We start from the raw sequence: 18,280 nt of genomic DNA on the forward strand, positions 1-18,280 counted from the left end.
CTGATGACCCCTGCAGAGCGGCGCCTAGCGCTACATTCCATGTCCCCCGTCAATGCGCGAGACTGATGCCTCTGCCAAGCCACGCCTCTTCTTGGCCAACTCGAAGGCGGCGCAGTGCGACTTTAAACTTGCTCAACATCAAACCCATCCCAGCTTCATCCCACGGCCGCTGGAAAATGGGACGAGCCGCATCATGTCTGGAGCCGCCCAGCACGATCAATTTGCCTCTGCCTCTGCCTCTGCCTCATCCTCGTCCCGTTCACCCCCGAATGCGCGCACGCCGCCATCCACCGACGACAGGGACGAGCTCGACTTCCTCGACGAAGAGAGTGACCACGACATTGCCGCCCATGGCCACGTTCTCGACGACGACCCCTTTGGCCAGGACTTGAACACCCCGCTGTCCTTTAAGCGCAAGCCGAAGCCGTCGGTGCTATCTGGTCCATCTCGCTTCTTCTCATCCCTCACGGGCTCGCCGTCCGCCGGCCGACAAGACACCCCGTCTCCTCAGCGGCGGCACCAGCGCGGTGGAAATATATCCGTGGTCACAGGTTCGCCGCAAAGGACGCAATCTAACGCGTTTATTGCGGGTTCCAAAGATGGAGTGTCTCACGATTGGTACACCGAAGGCCCTGGCCGACGAGTCGGGTATGAGGACCTGACGGCCATTGACTGGATCTTCGAGTACACCAAAGAACGACAGCGAATGCGTGTGCTGTCATCTAGCGCGAGCGGAATCATGGGCTATTTTCAACATTTTATAGATGCCAGTCAAGTCTGGGTTATTCTGGTCTTGACGGGCTTGCTCGTTGGCGCAATTGCTGCGGGAATAAACGTATCAAGCGACTGGCTGGGAGACCTGAAACTAGGCTTTTGTTCCAGCGGGCCGGAGGGCGGCCATTTCTATCTCAACAAGAACTTTTGCTGTTATGGCTATGATCAAGGTTCCAAATGTGCTGGATGGAAGTATTGGAGCGAGGCTCTTGGTGTCCAAGCTGCTGGGGGGAAATGGGTTGTCGAGTACCTCTTCTATCTCCTTTATTCTGTAAGAATCTCCACGTGCATCTTGAAATTATTTCCATACCCTGGCTAACCAAGTTACAAGATAACATTGGCATACTGTGCTGCTCTTCTTGTACAGGAATATGCCATGTATGCCAAGCATAGCGGCATCCCTGAGCTCAAGACAGTCCTGGGTGGCTTTGTCATAAGAAGATTCTTAGGCACTTGGACCTTGATCACGAAATCCATTGGTCTGGTATGTTTTGTCCTTCATCTATGTGTGAGCAGTGCTCTGATGAGACTCTAGGTGCTTGCTGTAGCGTCCGGCATGTGGCTTGGAAAGGAGGGCCCGTTGGTGCACGTAGCTTGCTGTTGCGCAAACTTGTTCATCAAACTGTTCCCCAATATTAGAGAAAATGAAGGTCAGATTCACTTGATCCAGCCCGAAGCTGCAGTCCGGTCTAACAAGCGTCAGCTCGGAAACGAGAGGTTCTTTCGGCAGCCGCCGCATCTGGCATCTCTGTGGCCTTTGGCTCGCCCATTGGGGGCGTCTTGTTTAGTCTCGAGGTAAAGCTCCCTCTTTCCGAAGCACATCCCATCCTCATACGCCGGTGTTGATATGAACTGCAGCAACTGTCGTACTACTTTCCGGATAAGACCATGTGGCAGAGCTTCGTATGTGCCATGACAGCAGCCGTCTGTTTACAAGCCTTTGATCCCTTCCGATCAGGCAAGCTCGTCTTGTATCAGACCAAGTACAGCGTGGATTGGCACGGTTTCGAAATTATTCCTTATGCCATTCTGGGCATCTTTGGGGTATAGTTCCCTCATTTTCTGAGTCCAACTGCGAAACTGACACGCAACAGGGCGTTTACGGTGGTCTTTTCATCCGCACCAACATGGCTGTCGCACGCTGGAAGAAGACCCAACGTTGGCTGCCTGGACCGATTATTCAAGTTCTTGCCGTGGCTCTCCTCACAGCTCTCATCAACTACCCAAACTTTTACATGAAAGTCCAGTCGACGGAGCTCGTGTCGAGCTTGTTCTCGGAATGCTCCCGTGTTCTTGACGACCCTATTGGCCTTTGTAGGACAGGCACAGCATCCGCCGGGACCGTCGTGCTGCTCATATTTGCGGCAGTACTGGGCTTCTTCCTCGCAAGCATCACCTTTGGCCTCCAGATTCCCGCCGGCATCATCCTTCCATCCATGGCAATTGGCGCATTGACAGGCCGCGCCGTGGGAATTATAATGGAAATCTGGGTTCACAACCACCCCAAGTTCGTCTTCTTTGCCTCTTGCGCACCAGACGTCCCGTGCATCACCCCAGGCACATACGCCATCATCGGCGCATCCGCGGCCCTGGCAGGCGTCACTCGAATGACCGTCTCCATTGTCGTAATCATGTTCGAACTCACCGGCGCGCTGACCTACGTCCTGCCCATCATGGTAGCCGTCATGATATCCAAGTGGGTAGGAGACGCCTTCTCCCGCCGTGGCATTTACGAGTCGTGGATCCATTTTAATGAGTACCCGTTCCTCGACAACTCCGAAGAAATGACCATCCCCGACATCCCTGCATCCCAAATCATGACCCGGATCGAGGATCTGAACGTGCTTACCGCCACCGGACACACAATTTCTTCTCTCAACACGATCCTCGAGATGCACGCTTACCGCGGATTCCCAGTCATCTCGGATCCCCGCGAGGCCATTCTGCTCGGATACATATCCCGCGCAGAATTAAGCTACAATATCCGCACTGCAACGCAGCCACCCCGTTCCTTGTCTACAGAGACAGAAGTCTTCTTCTCTCATCAGTCGCTTGCCGATCCCCGGACGATACTGGATCTTCGTCCGTGGATGGACCAGACTCCCCTGACGCTCCCGTCCCGTACGGACCTGCACCTCGTAGTGACGTATTTTCAGAAGCTCGGTCTTCGATACGTTCTCTTCGCTGATCGCGGCGTTCTGCAGGGTCTTCTTACCAAAAAGGATGTGTGGTACGTTCTCAACGGGGCAGATGAGACGAGGAGAACGGGGACTGCGCCAGCAGGCAATACGCGAGCTAGTGCATTGGACAGCAATGAGCGTGAGCAAGACACTGGTGAGGAGCATGGGTTGTTGAGGGTCGAGGATACAGATGATGCGGCGAGTATATTATAGACTTTTCATTGATCATGTATTATGCAGCGATTAGACGTACACATTGAATGTATATGCTTGCTTCAAACACACACCGACCCCCTATCATGTATGTGAGCCACAAACGCCGAGACAACACTCCACCGAGCTACTTCAACCAACAACATACTCGACGCATTGGTGAATTGGAAAATGCCAACCGCTTTGTAATACATCAATAAACATGCGAACCCCTCCCCCCTGACGCGAATATTGCAATGACTCAGTACTCGAAATCATCGTCCACGGAGGGCCCCTTATTCTTCGTCACGCTCTCCTGCTTCCTATACATTTCGGCAATCTGCCTGCTGCTCGTCGCCTCATCCGGCTTCTTATCGTCGCGGATCTTAATGAACCGCGGGAACCGCAGACTGATGCCCTTGTCGCCCGCCGGGTCGACGCCCTCCTTGCAGCCAGCCTTGTACCGCGGACTGAGCGTCAAGTCGGCCGTCTTCACCTCCCAGACGTAGCGGGGTTCGAACCACACGTCCGGCTGGTGCTGCCCGCCCGCGGAGTGCGAGTAGAATGGCTTGGGGCGGTCGATGACGATTTCGGACAACTGGGCGTGAAGTTCTTCGAGGACTTGCTCCGAGAAGCCGGTGCCGATGTTGCAGACGGTTTCGTAGGTGTCGTTGGCCGGGTTATAGCACGCGAGCAGGAACGCGCCGTAGACGGAGGTTCGTTTTCCCCGGCCGTAGTATGCGCCGAGAACGACGAGGTCTAGCGAATCGCCTACGCCGGCGAGATAGTCCTTCTTTACCTGGGGGAGGATGTTAGCAATTGTTTCTCTTCTTTTTTCATTTTTGATGATGGCTGAGACCGGCCATACCTTGAGCCAGTTCCGACTGCGTTTGCTGGGCTCATATCCACTTTCAGTTCCGTCCAGCATCTTGACCATCAGGCCTTCGCATGAGGCTTTGACGCTCTCATCCAGAAAGAGTTGGATCTCATCTAGTTCCTGGCCATCCATATAGGTCGCAAACGCAAATTCACCCTCGACTGGCGCAAAGGACTGCTGGAGCAGCTCTCGTCTTTCACGCAGCGACTTCTCCACGACGGGGAGACCGTTCAAATACAGCAAGTCAAAGGCAAACACGCATACTTTGACCTTGACGTCTTCCAGCTTGACGTCCTTTTTCTTTCGTGTCATGAGCTGCTGGAACGGGAGCACCTTCTTCTCAGAGACATCCCAGGCTACCGTCTCACAGTCCAACACAAAACTCTTGGTGTCATTCTTGACCCAAGTGTGCAGCTTGGCGAGGATATCGGGATATTTCTTGGACAAATCTTCCGAGTTTCTGGAGAAAATGCTAGCGACTCCATCGGCTGCTTGTTTGGCGGCTCCAGAGGTTTCCTGGCTCAACTCCTGATCTGAATCCCTGGCGACGTAGTGAATTTGAGCTCGCTCGCCGTCGTACTTGTACTCGCAAGTGAACTTTTGACCCTCGAATCGATCGAGTACTTCGGTAATGGCTTTTGTGGGTTTCGCCAACATGGGCTTCAGGGGCACGCCAGGACGCAGCTTACAGCATTCTCTCAGGTTCATGATCCCATGCGAAAGAACTGCTGGAATGATGGCATCGTAGCTAGGCAGCTCACTACACACAGTTTAGTACCAAGAAAAGCTTGGTTCGTTCTCGCGGTTACATACCTGTACACCGTCTTGAGAATAGATTCTCCATTCTCCATGTCGGTGGTGCTGGGAACCTTGCCCTTTTGCTCAGCCTCATGGCAGACGATGGCCTGGGCAAGAGAAACCAGCACGGTTCTTTCGGCAAGACCCAATCTCAGCTTGCCTTCGAGGAACCTGATGATAAACTTGGCTTCACTTGGACCGCCCTTATCCTTGGTAATGTCTGCCTTGACAGTAGAGTAGGCATCGGCAGCAGACAAGAGCTTCTTGATGCCGTCGACTTTTCGGCCCTGAGCACCGTTACCAGTAACAGTAGCAATGTTCATCAGACCCTGGTGCACGCCTCTCACCGTAAGCGGCTTGGGTTTGAACATGGTTGGCTGCGTAGATCTACTCTTGACTGCCACGAGACCTAAATCACCAATCTCTTTTTGATCCGCCTTGATGATTTGCAAGCTTCGCCCAGTAGTCTCACCAATAGCCTTCATGATGAGAGACTCACCAATACCGAGCTCAATTCCAGCATAGTCAGGTGCAAGTTTGTTAATCATGAGAAGAACCGTAGGGAGCAAATCGTCCGGGGTGAGTCGCATAACTTGCCGGAGAAACAGCGAGCAATGCCCCATAATGATCAATCGCTTCGTCGTCATCTCAATTAATGAGAATGTTTGGCATAGTGCTGCATATGGAACAGGGCTACCTGGTTGCCAATCAGGATAAGGGTGCTGAGCAGTCTTGGACTGGAGCTGTGTTTGCACCTTTTCCCTTGCCTTTGCAGCAACTTCTGGCTTCTCATCGACGTCTGCATCTTCTTCAGCCTCTGAGCCAGACTCTGAAGCCGCCTCTTCTTTGAACCCATCATCTGCGGTCTTAAGGGGCTTGCGGTCGGGATCCGGACTCTGGCTCTTTTTCTTGATTTTTACATCTTTGGCGTCTCCTTCCTTTTTGGGAACCTCTTCAACAGATTGTTTGATTGTCACATCCTTGACATTATCTTCTTTCTTGGGCATCGACTGGGCAGGCTCATCATCCTCGTCTTCCTCGACCTTAACTCTACTTCTTCTCACTCGCTTGACCACAGGTCCATCGTCCTCGTCATCCTCGAGTTTTACGGTACTATTTTGACTTGGCACACGGGCTCGCTTCTTAGAATCTAACCAGCTCACGTCAGCGATCCCCTCTTTCATAGCGGTATTATTAGCGTCGCGGTCAAATAGAAACTCACCATGATCGGGATCTGTATTTTCCTTCGCACTCGCATCCTCGTCGCCCCCCTCCACAGCACGGGCTTTCGTCGCAAATGTAAGCTTCGTCTGCTGTTGTGGTGCCGGGTTCTTCACACCAAAGAATTTCCTACAGGCGCCCGAAAACATTCCAATTAGTACTTCTCAGCTCATTTGCAAGCATTTCAACAACACTGCTATTCATCATAATTTATAGCTTTCATCACCAATTCACGCACCCCAAAGTGCTCTGACCCTTCACATACCCCAAGGTCGCCTGCTTCGGCGGCGCCATGATACGCTGTCTTCCAAGTGCCAATTGTACCAGAGACCGGCGCAAGATATTTCCCAGGCTCTTGTAAGTAGCCACCGTGAAATAAATCGTCGAGTATGGATGTGGAATTAAATGCGTGATCGTGGTGCTGCGGCAGATGGTGCCATTGTTAAAGCCAATTATTACCATGACGCGCCGCTGCCAGGCAGAAGCGCGTTAATTGGCTTCGCGACCAGGAGCTAAGGCACGTCGCGAGGTAGAATCACGTGCTATGCTTGAAGCTTCGCGCTGCCTGAGCCCCACGAAAAATTGGAACCATGCAAGCATCAATATGGCCTGAGAATGAAGTGGCCGCTTAGTTGCCTAACACGAGACCCGTTTACGACTGGTACATTCATACATCCACGACTATGCTCATTGCGAGGAATATCTCCTCCTATCTGTTCAATTCGCAAACACAAGGTTTCTCATGGCATCCATCACAAGTCGTATATCCAAATTTGGATCGATTCCACCCTGCTAACTATTCAATTGAAACAACAGAGAACACAAGGCTTGTTTTCGAGCTTTCCGGCCCTCTATCTAAAGGGTTATAGTACAAAAGGCGAAAATTCAAAGGGGTCATTATAGATAGGTTGTTTTTGTTTATAATCGCCACTACTCCGCACATAGGTCAATTTCTCATAGGTCCCCTGCCAAGACAGAAAAGAATCCTATACAGGGCGCTTAGAAGTAGTAGTTCTCGTCAGGGGTACGACCACGGATGTACTGAGGCTCGGTTCCCTTGGCATAGATGTCCTCGAACAAGATTGAAGGCTTGGGCTCGGGAACAGCCATAGCCTCGGCAATAGCAACCTCCTCATTGACATGGCTGCGGGCCTCCTTGTCAATCTTCTTCAGCTCATCCTCGGTAGTGACCTCCCAATCCAAAATCTTCTGCTTCAGTCCGGCAATGGGATCGTTGGTGGATCGCATGCGCTGAATCTCCTCACGGGTACGGTAGGTAGTGCCGGGGTCGGACATGGAATGACCTCCATATCGGTAGGTGACATACTCGAGAACCATAGGGCCCTTATCGGCGGCAGTCCACTCCTTGCCATACGTAACAGCAGCCTTGACAGCCAAGACGTCCATGCCGTTAACCTTGAGACCAGGGATGTACTGTCCACGCTTGTAGTAGTCGGTCAAAGCGGATGATCGAGCAGCAGAAGTGCCCATACCGTACTTGTTGTCTAATGTTGAAATTAGTTAAGACGGTCCTATGGCAGGCCTCACGTCACGTCTGCGAGGGAGAAAAGCAAGGGGGGAAAGCGGGAAAAAAAACTCACTCTCGCAACCAAAGAGGGCAGGCAAGTTCCAGAGCTTAGCCATATTGAAAGCCTCAAACACTTGGCCCTGGTTACTGGCACCATCACCGTACAGGATAATACTGGCGGTCTTGCTGTCATTGTACTTGTGGGCAAAGGCTAGACCGGCACCAACAGGAACCTGGGCACCAACAATACCGTTGCCGCCGTAGAATCCCTTGGAGAACATGTGCATAGAACCACCCTTTCCGTAGGCAATACCTTCACGTCGTCCGAGCAGTTCGCCGATGATGGATCGTACAGTACCACCGCGCATCAGGGCGAAACCGTGGCATCGGTAGGCGGTGATGACGTCGTCGAGCTTGGTGATGGCGTGTTCGATACCAACGGCAACTGCCTCCTGTCCAGTAGACAAGTGGCAGAAACCACGGATCTTCTTCTCCTTGTACAGGCGGTCGGCGGCCATTTCCATCTGCCTGCGGGATTATCAGCAAATTGCATAACCTCCCAAAGGCAACCCCCGATTTTTCAATCAGGGGTGTCTGCAATCGTACCTGATGGTGACCATGTCGTAGTACATCTGTTTCAGCTCCTTCTTGGTTACCTCGATGGTGTAAGAAGGGGGGTCCAGCTCGTAGGTCTCGAAGCTCTCATCACTGAGGGCGACCTGGAAAGGCTCGTCCTCGGACTACGTCGGAAAAACTCGTCAGTGAGCCAATTGCCAAATTTGAGGGAACTTCGTTGCGTGGCATTCTTCTAGGCATATTCTGTGGCAATGGTGTTGGAGAATACACCCGTGGAAGGTGTACAGAGTCTTACCTGAGGGACAGAGTTGTGAAGAGACGCAGAGGCAGCGTCAGTGGTAACAGATCGCGAGACCAGGGCAAAGGGTGCCTGGGCTGCCCTGATGCGCATAGGCATCGCCCTTTGGACTCTGAGAGCTCTGGAAAACATGACGCTATCGATATGGTGATGGCCTCTGTTCAATGGGAAAGGTGAGAGGATGGTGGTCTTGAAGAATGAAATGCTGTCAATCTGCGCCGCCCGCCGACAAGGAGCTCTCCGAAATTTCACGGCGTTGAGCGTTGAGAGCTCTGTTGGATCACGCTAGTCCAAAACAGTGCTAGACCCTTCCGCACGTGATGCGACATCGGGACCACCGCGCCATTTTGTTGCAGACCTTGCAGGTACTGTACAGGGGTTTGGAAGTGGCAGCCCGTTCCTGTGCCACTTCACAGAGCAGAGCTGCTACAAGCCTGGGAGATAAGGGACCAAATGGGTAAGGTAATGGAAACGTGGAAACGTCTAGTCGAATGGCATCAGCCCGACCACTTGACCTGACATGGACCCAGCAAACCCTCAGCAGACCTAGCCATGGCAGACAATCAGCCTCAAAAAAGGACCTGTTCAATCCTCATGACTACTAATTTTCTTAAAACGTCCTTATCAAGACCCTGTTCTGACTGTAGCTTGCTAGCTATATCTTAAAACAGTTTCGTATCATGGTATTATGGCTAACATGCTCCCATCAGCCCGTAATAATAGCCTTGGCATGGGCCATCCCGGCCCGCCCCCCTGAGTCCTCATTCTTACTCCATTCATGATCAGCTTGACCCTAGAACCCAATATTTCTCCAGTATCCTCATGCGTATTGTATAGTATGATATTCCCCAAAAGCCACCCATGGTAAATAAAAAAGTGACGCACGTTTCAAATGCTGTGACAACGCCTATTGTAACATGCTTCCCACAAAGCCTCGCCCACCTTCTATAATCTGGAGGCTGTCCATATATGAACAAGTCAAAAGCCCGGCGGCCCCAGACGCCAAATGCTAAGGTTAAGAACTCATGCAGAATTGTTAAAAGGGATAGAACAAGTTTCGTGTGACCTCGGTTCCGGTCTTATATCATGCATGAATCAGGCGGCTAAAATTGCTGACATGGTGTCATCAGGACACCAGACTCCCTCTGCCGGAAAATGCCACTCACTAGTCATGAAAAAACGTTTTATTTCGGCCTTGTAACGGTGCGGTAGATGGGCCTGCAGCGGCGCCAGCGTCTTGCATGTCAACATCTTGGTTCTCCCGGCTTGGACCCGCTACAGTTGGGTCTCCAGCCTTATAATCGAGTGCCATGGCGCTCAGAGGCCTGTTGGGGTCCTCGAGTAAGCGCTGCTGAAGAGAGAGCGGCCGGTCATAGAGCTGTTCCTCAGGTGGTGAAAATGACCAAACCTACATTATCGTTAGACCTGTCCACAACTGACTCTACAAAACTGGAAAACGTTGCTTACCTCCATCACAGTGCGACCCTGCCTCAAAGCCAGGGCGACGCATTTCTCGTCTTCGAATGCAACCCTCCAGACAGCTTCTCCCTGAGCAATGAGCTCTCGGACAAGATGTCCAGTTTTAAGATCCCATATCTTCACACGGCCATCGCTTCCACCACTGACAACTCTGGTGTCGTCGAACTGTAAACTAGTCACGCTGTTGTCATGGGCCGCAAGGCGGTGGATGGGACACATTCTCTCAAGTGACCAGACTCGAACGGATCCATCAGATCCTCCAGTGACAAGAGTGTCCCCACGCATTTGCAACTGCCCAACCAGCGATGTGTGGCCTTGCAAGATGGCAAGACATTCACTAAAAGGACGTCATTAGTTGGAAGTAAATAGGGACCGTTGGTTATGTGAATACACACCCAGTAGTTGGATCCCAAACTCTGACGTTGGTATCCAAACTGCCTGTTACCACCCTTTTGCCATCAAAAGCAATGGCATAAATCTGACTGAAGTGGCCCTGCAAGGTCTGGAGACATCGCCCTTCTGAGATGCTCCACACTCTTGCGAAGGTATCATAACTGCCTGATACAACGATATCGCCCTTGATTTCCAAGCAGCGCACGCTAGACTGATGTCCAACTAATACATTTCGGCACAATCCTGTCCTTATATCCCAGATTCGAAGAGTCGTATCTCGAGAACCAGATATTGCAGTGTTCGCATCAGCCATCTTGAGGCATCGGACTGTGGACGTGTGGCCCCGCAGTATATGGAGGCAAGCACTATACACAGGCACATGTTAGCTTGTTTAGATCCTTCTGGCCAGAGAGTGAGCATACCCGGTTTTCAGGTCCCAGACGCGAACATCACGATCGCAACCACCACTGACCATGGTATCCTCCCATGGCACCATGGCCCAGACGCCCATGACATGTCCTTGCAGTGTGCGCTGGGAGTCTCCATTAGTATCAAATACATGGATCCTAGCATTATCCAGAGCCACAATGATATATTTTGGAGTCAAATGCAAGCTCGTAACGACGCCGCCTTCTTGAGTGATGTTTCTGTGAACACTGGTGCCGCCAGATCTCCACGCAGCCTCAACTAGATATCGCTGTTTAAAGTGAGACTTGTACGATCGCAGTTTGGGTCGCACTTTGGTGGTGCCGTCGTAACTTCTAGAACCAGAGCCATGGCCGGAAAGCGGATATGAACCGGGGAAACTGCTGCTGGTCACCATGTCGTAGTCGGCATTCGTAAGAGTATGAGCAACCGACCTCATCGGCAAGACGGGTGACGGGGTATTGATTTCCGACAACCGACGGCCGTAGTCATGTTTGACGCAAAGATTTTTCCATGTCATGTCGTCACTGAGGAGGTCTCGCCATCTTTTTGATACTTGTGAAGCCCGAGCCAAGACTTTCGGATCGTCAATAAAGGACAAGATCTGTGTCAACTTGGTCAATCACACGGCAAACTTGCATTATCCCACAACAAGCGCAGGTAGATGGTGAAGATGGAGTGTCTTGTCATGTCTTACCCTCAAACATAACTCATCTGGTAGGCTGGTGAAGGGGTCCTTCTTGAGAAGCGGACTAACGAACTGATGGACAAAACTCAACTGTTGACTGGTGCATAGGTTGAGCAGATCAGCCAACACCCTGGTTCGCTGCGGACCCGAGCAGTTCTTAAAGTGCTGGCGAACCTTGGCGAGAAAGAAGTCCTCGTCATCTGCAGCATCGCTCCAGTCCGGTTGGCATTGCGCAGGACCAGGGGACGCTGCGGGCGTGGGAGGCGGTGGTGGTGAACCCGTTAGCTGTTGGTCATAGTCGGTCGCCGGCGTGGGTATGCTCGGAGTCGGAGGTCCTCTGATCTGTCGAGCGTGCTGCTGAGGCAGTTTTTCTATCCTGGGGTTGCTCATTGTGGTATTCCCGGTATTGAGCGCCAACTCCTCGGTCAAGATGCTTCCCCTCCTCTCGGAGAAGCCCATCGGTCGGTTATAGCCATCCATGTTGGCAGCCCCTGTCCGTGCGTCGTGAATCGTGTACTATTTTTCGCCAGCTATAGGAGAATCGTGAGCGAAGACGCAGATGTAAGCCGATGGACGATGATCCAGCGTCTTGCAACGGGGCCGAATGGAAGGTCATACAAAGGGCCGACGAGGGGGGTTATAGAGCCAAAGGACGGACCTAACTATGCCTGGAATAGGTCATGTCAGCTCACGACGCATGCAAATACACATTCGCAGAGTTCGGGATGATTGCAACGAGGAAAGGAGGTAGTGGGATGCGCTGAACTCGGGCCCGGAGGTGTGGCGATGTGGTGAAAGAAAGGGCCTGATGCCATGCCTTTGAAGTCGAGGGTGGATGCACGAGTGGCCTGGCCTGCAGCACCAGTGGGCCGGTCATTAGCATGGGACGCAGCCGGCGTTGGCACAAGCTTTGAGAGGGGTGTGGCAGGGCGCGCTAAGATACGGCCCATAAGCAGAATAGTACAGAATAAATACACTTTGGGCGTAAATAACTACCTCGATCTTTATTTGATGCGCGCGCTGCGTTGCTGAAAATGGCATAGGACGGCCCAAGCAGAAGCGCCGGGGCGGCTCTGAAGGACATCAAGGGTGCCGCAGGCTCAACAAAGACAGCAGAAGCAGCAAAGGCAAGGGGACAAACGAAGGAAAAGGAAAAGGAAACGCACAAGAGCCCGAAGTTCAGCAATCAAGAGGATGGAGCAATGTTTGACGATGAAGAGTGGAACATCATGCACGCTTCGGTGGTAGGAACTGAACAAGGGCAACACACTCGACTCACTTGGACGAGCTGCAGCAAGTATTAGCCAGGGTCGAGTATCGCGGAGGCGAATCCCTTCCTTCAAGGATGCTACAAAGGAAGTAAGCAGACGCATATCAAATGCCTAGTCCCTTGTGCTTGTGCTCACTTTCTAGCCAACAGAGCAGCACCAGCCCTTGGGAAACACAGGTCACGGAAAGGGCTTGGGACTAACTGACCGGACCTTGGTATGGAGGGATAGAGTAGCAGTTGGGTAGGACTACTCCGTCCTACTGCACCGGACAATACAATAATTAGTGGTGACTTCTAGGGAGGCGGGATCAAGTGGGCCGAACACGGAGTAGATTGGCGAGATTTGCACCCAAGGGATGGTCGATTTTCGGTGCAGCCGCGGCTTCTGGGCATGGCATTTGACCAGCGCAAGTCCTTAATTAATGGCCTTGGCTGTGGATGCCGTATTCGAACGTTGGAATAGCGAGAGCGACTGGGAGGGGCCTTGCCCAGTTGTAGAGGGCCAACTCGTCAACCACAAGGTGTCGACAACCAGCCACAGTTGTAATGGGGGTTGGAAATTGTCCAGAACTCGCCTCCAGGGTTCTGGACTTGGGCTCCGACTTCAAAAGGGATTTATGAGCACCGGGTGCTTTGGAGTGCAAGCAAGGCGGTCTGGCCAGCGGTGGGAACCTGCAGCAGCACTAAGGACTGCATGAGTAATGGCCAGGACGCGGTTTCGAGTCTTTTTCCGGCAAAGGGCACTGCCAGCTTTTATGAGTGGATGAGCATTTATAACCATGGAGTCACCGAGTTGGGGACTGCTGGCAACTGGATGCTGGACGTGGCCATGGTGTTGTACGGAGTGTGGAAAATGAGGTTGAGGCGTCTAGGCGGTGCTCACTGCTCAGGTCCAATATCGAGGCCTACACGAACTCGGATAACGGGGTTGTTGCAAGAGATGCTCGTGCCAGGGGCAATACTATCCGCAAAATCAGGCCATTCATGAATGCCACGACGATCCGGCAGTATTAGTGAGGCCGCCACCACATCGAGATTTAGTTGTGCTAACGTTAGGTTGTAACTCGGCAGCGAGCACGGCTATGGCGAATGTCTTGAGTCTTGACTGCTACTATTTTAGTCCAAGCGGATTGGGGGAATAAGCAGGAACCTTGAAAGCTACCCGGGCACGAAAAGAGATGGCAAGACAGCCTCAAAAATCGTTGATGTGGCCACGGGTAAGCAGGATGGGATGCTAAGCAGGGTCTGAAGCGGCGCGAGTAAGAGAGGCGGCATGAAGCAGCAAGGTTGACAGACAAGGGTTCTCGTTGGTGAAGGGCGGTGTTCCCTGGTGAAGCCGCTAGGATAGACATGGAACCACTCGGCCATGAATCCAGATGTTGCTTAATCTAGCCACAGCGCATTGTTGATAACAAATGAGTTGTAGCTTGGTCCAGAGCTCGAGCCGGCAATTTGCCATGGGACGCCCATCGAAGGTATCAAATTCGAATGCGGGGGAAGGAGCGACTGGTATTTGCCTCATCGCGTGCCCAAGCTCCTTCCCAAACTTCAATGCGAACCAGCTAGGCCTCAACGCATCGAAAGATGTCCATATGTGCTGCCTGACAATGGCCTGTGGATGCTAATGGCCAACCCATCACAATCAAGAGCAACCCCAACACAACGACAAAGAAGTTAGTGGCGCGTGAGGCCTCAAGAGTTGGGCCGACGAACTTCGTAATTGGAATACAGACCTGACTGCTCTACTACAACTAACATGCACCAAGGTACTATACTCTCCAGGCAGCCCCCGTTGAGTCTGGTCCATGAGCCCCTAGACCCCGCCTTTCAGAAACGACAAATTCGACGATGGAAATTGGGTTCGAATGCTTTCTCCACAGGTTTGAAATGGATCCTGATTTGGCCAGCCTCCTACAGAGCTGGTTGTATCGATTGATCAGTGGCACATGCCTGAACCGGTCATAGTAACTACTGTACGTACTCCGCAGAACCTTCTCTATTCGGTCAATAATACGGCCAACAAAGACATGCATGTCTCGCCTGCTAGCTGTTTTGGACTCGGGTCAAACAACCGTGAGAAAGACTGTCCATCAGGTGCAGCAGAAACTGGCCACATACATGATCCAACATGCTCAGGCACCATAGCACACGGGTATCACCAGTGGACCTTGCTTCGAGGCGTGCAGTAAGGTAGGTAAATCGTCACCATATGCGGCATTACACACATTACTATGTACACCACTCTCGGGATTTTGGAATGGGCGGATTGGCTAGAAGAGGCCTTTCTCTACTCGTTAACTCGTCGGCCATTGGTCGTACAAACCCTAATGTCTTATGCATCGCAACGACTACATCACCAACTGTCACAACCGTCCGCAGCAGCCTCATTTTGGTGCGCAGCCTCGCCGCCATCTGTAACAGTCCCAGTTACGGAATCGGAATCAACGGCGGATCTTATTGTTGGTGGTTCCTAGCGGTTTCGGGAATGCCCACCTGACAAACCAAGGGGTGCAACCACGGGGCGCAATGTGTCTTGATGGGAACTCATGTCGACTGTTGGTTATTGGCCAGGAAAGTTATCCCTTGTTTTGCGCATCTAATAATAACTAGTATCTTGTTTCTATGTCTAGCAAGGCTTTCCAAGACTGGACATCGACCCGATATTTTAGACGTTGAGCGCGGGCAGAAATGTACGGCACGGGTTTTTTACCCGCAATATCCTAAACGCGACTACGGAGTATGTATAATACATTCCGACGGCTGGTTACACATCGGATTGCCTGCCTGTCGGATACTGACCCGACTCTTTACCCCCCGCACCGACATGTACATATCCTCTGCTTCAGTGTCTTATGTCCCCGCATTGATCACAGAGCATACATACTACAATGTTGCGACACGGCACCCCTGGTATTCAAACCGGTGGTTTATTGTATTTTTTCCGAGTCGGAGTATTAGACTTGTTCCCATTCGTCTCAGGGCCCCCCCAGCTTCCTTCTCTTCCCCTCCATCAACTCGCCCTCTTAATAGGCTGACAACTAACGATGAACAACAGATAGGAACGACCCATCGAGACGTGTTGGGCATGGCTTTATGCAAACCACTGGATCCGGGTGCCCCTGCAAACGGCCCCCAACCGAGGCTGCAATACTAGTTCATTTGCTCTGCCCGTTCATCCGTCCTCATGCTTCATGCCTGTTCTGGCTAGACATTGATAGCCTACCAACCAATCTACGAGATGCGTGATCATAAACGCCAGCATAAATGCCGAAGGCTGTAGAAACTATGCACAACCTCTACGTTTAGTATCGCGTCATAGCAGACCTAGAACGCATGGACGGGTCTTGAAACCATGGCCCGAGTTCATGTCCAAGGTGGCGTTTCTGCACTCGAGCACACCGTGAAAACTGCCCCCCTGAAGTTTGGTAGCTACCTAGGGTAACTAGGCAGTTGTGGTTGTTCCTCGGTCCAGCCTTGGCTCGCATTGTGCAATCGAAACTCATGGAATATCACAACCTATCAAAATCGCAGCGCTATGGTCTATGTTACAGTCCCACTTAGTAGCCTTATGGTCGTATTCTGTAAATGCCTAAATGCCCTTATATGGCTTTCGAATGTCAATGAGCAATTCGAACACCCAGTTCCTTCTCCACCCCCCCCCCCCCCCTTCTCCCCCTTTTTTTGATCCTCAATGAATTGTCACAGATGCAATTTCAGTGATGGTGTCCAAACTGCGTAAGAAGTGGCAATAACATGCCCGCAACTGTGGCCAAGGTATCACGGATCTCGGGCCCCTTTGGTTTTCGCTGAACACTCGGTGTGCCGTCCGAGTATCCATTTGTAGTGGAGTGGCTCTCATGATTATGAGATGAACCGTCTTCTTGCATGGCGTGCATTGCTACGTATCTGAGGGGAGGAGAGAAAAAGACCGTTAGCGAGACACAGAGGCACTGAAGACCAAATTGAGCCATCAAACTTACAAGAAGGTACCGCCCGAGAAGAGCAACAACATTCCCGTCCACCACATGCCCGCATCACCGTCAAGGTGATCACCACCAAGCAACTTGATCATGAGCCACGTTGACAAGGCTCCGGCCGGCGCTGCTAGACTGAAGACGGCCAGGTGGCCGCGAGCTGCCCGTTTCGACAATCCTTGCCTCAAAAGGACCGAGGTCAAGCCAAAGGCTGCAGGAGCCTTGTGAATCATAATGGCAATAAAAATTATGAATCCAAGCTTCACATTGGAGCTTGCTGATGAGGCACCCATGGCGATGCCGTCCGCAGCAGCATGGATAACTAAACCAATTGTCGTAGCCAAGGTCCTGGTATACTTCGGTGTTGGGGCCAGCGAACCCAGGAAGCCTTGCTCTTCATCTACCGACGTGGTTTCAATGCCGTTGCCACCCAAGTTATCCAGGCTAAAATGCTGCGGTTGCGGGCCCGACTGTAGACTATCAGACGCATGTTTTGGCAGCCGGTCGATGAGAAACATGAGAATGAAGCCGAGAATCATGGAAAAGCCGACCTCAAAAGCCGGGATTTCGACATGCTCTTCCTCCTTGTGTTTCTCGCCCTCCTTCTTCGGCGAGTCATGGCTGTCATCGGTCGGCGCCGGTTTGGAGGGTTGGTCATCTCGTTTTTGGTCGGGGGTCGGTGTACTTTGAGAAACGATGATGCGCATCGGTTCTGAGTGCAACTTTGCGCCGTCGTCCCTGTTCACCTGGTGCCTTGTCGTGACTGCAGCGAGTTGTTCGATAATTTCTCTTTCTTCAAGTCCAAATTTCCACGGACTTCGTCGCGACAGGCTTCGAACCTTGTGCGCATGTGATGACGTGATAGGGGATGACGCAGCTGCTTCAATTCCCTCGGGTATAATGACTATAAGTGACGTCCCTACCAATACTCCAACACCAATGCTAGATATTAATCGTAGTTGTGATTGTGACAATGTCATGGAGAGTGGGAGCGCTCCGGCAAGGAATGACCTGCAGTGCCATTAGCTTTTGTCTTGCTTCGGGGGTGGACTTCGCTTTGCAGTCTTACGCAACGGCCATTACCACCTGTAGTCAAATTTTTGGTAAGCTAGCTGTTCATTCAAACTACTTGCTGCAGAGAGATGGTTTCACTTACGCAAAGGCCGAGAAGTAGCAATATGCCGGCCATGGTGCTGGCTGGTACATGCGTCGCAAACGCCGCGGTCGACAGTGGTGTTTGCGGGTTGTCAAGGTGGAAATTGAGACGTGTTTACCAGCGCATCGTGACACAATCAATTGTTGGCGATCGTAGAAGTACTCGCGTGAGGAAGATGGATGCCAGAGACCAGCGTTCGACGGATGAGACAAAGATTTGAGATGCCTGGGCGTGGGAGAAAAGGCGGATTAGGTTTCTGTACCTGGATGGCAGAATTATTGGATTCGTGGCCGTTGCGACACCCTGGTCACATTTCTAGGCTTGGCCGACAGCCCCTCCGTGGCCCCGTGTCTCGATCGCTCCTTCCATTTGCACACTGACCAAGCCCCACGTTTAACGGTCTTGGCGGTCAACTACCAACCGTGAGTCTTTGCGATCGAGGATTACAGA

At 52.0% G+C, this 18,280-nt stretch overlaps 5 protein-coding genes across 5 annotated transcripts; 1 reads left to right on the plus strand and 4 right to left on the minus strand.

Annotated features, from left to right (window-relative positions):
- Positions 1-52: 52 nt before the first annotated feature.
- On the plus strand, positions 53-3,167 carry MAA_03561 (voltage gated chloride channel; the record flags this gene model as incomplete). Its single annotated transcript, XM_007821559.2, has 6 exons — positions 53-1,045; positions 1,106-1,258; positions 1,310-1,424; positions 1,478-1,569; positions 1,633-1,818; positions 1,869-3,167. 6 exons carry the CDS (start codon positions 53-55, stop codon positions 3,165-3,167), a joined length of 2,838 nt encoding a protein of 945 aa, XP_007819750.2.
- Positions 3,168-3,408: 241 nt separating this feature from the next.
- Positions 3,409-6,336, minus strand: MAA_03560 (DNA ligase (Polydeoxyribonucleotide synthase); the record flags this gene model as incomplete). Its single annotated transcript, XM_007821558.2, has 4 exons — positions 3,409-3,945; positions 4,015-4,783; positions 4,837-6,171; positions 6,281-6,336. 4 exons carry the CDS (start codon positions 6,334-6,336, stop codon positions 3,409-3,411), a joined length of 2,697 nt encoding a protein of 898 aa, XP_007819749.2.
- Positions 6,337-7,041: 705 nt separating this feature from the next.
- On the minus strand, positions 7,042-8,576 carry MAA_03559 (pyruvate dehydrogenase E1 component subunit alpha; the record flags this gene model as incomplete). Its single annotated transcript, XM_007821557.1, has 4 exons — positions 7,042-7,547; positions 7,644-8,098; positions 8,177-8,310; positions 8,442-8,576. The coding sequence occupies 4 exons, from the start codon at positions 8,574-8,576 to the stop codon at positions 7,042-7,044; spliced, it is 1,230 nt and encodes a 409-aa protein (XP_007819748.1).
- Positions 8,577-9,609: 1,033 nt separating this feature from the next.
- On the minus strand, positions 9,610-11,910 carry MAA_10971 (uncharacterized protein; the record flags this gene model as incomplete). Its single annotated transcript, XM_011412916.1, has 5 exons — positions 9,610-9,852; positions 9,912-10,260; positions 10,319-10,681; positions 10,739-11,346; positions 11,440-11,910. The coding sequence occupies 5 exons, from the start codon at positions 11,908-11,910 to the stop codon at positions 9,610-9,612; spliced, it is 2,034 nt and encodes a 677-aa protein (XP_011411218.1).
- Positions 11,911-16,413: 4,503 nt separating this feature from the next.
- MAA_03558 (ZIP metal ion transporter) lies at positions 16,414-17,863 on the minus strand (the record flags this gene model as incomplete). The annotated part of the gene is made up of 4 exons (XM_007821556.2): positions 16,414-16,606; positions 16,681-17,685; positions 17,744-17,760; positions 17,831-17,863. 4 exons carry the CDS (start codon positions 17,861-17,863, stop codon positions 16,414-16,416), a joined length of 1,248 nt encoding a protein of 415 aa, XP_007819747.2.
- Positions 17,864-18,280: the final 417 nt, after the last annotated feature.

The sequence above is a fragment of the Metarhizium robertsii genome (assembly GCF_000187425.2).
Source record: "Metarhizium robertsii ARSEF 23 chromosome Unknown MAA_Scf_3, whole genome shotgun sequence".
In the NCBI taxonomy this organism is placed as follows: Eukaryota; Fungi; Ascomycota; class Sordariomycetes; order Hypocreales; family Clavicipitaceae; genus Metarhizium; species Metarhizium robertsii.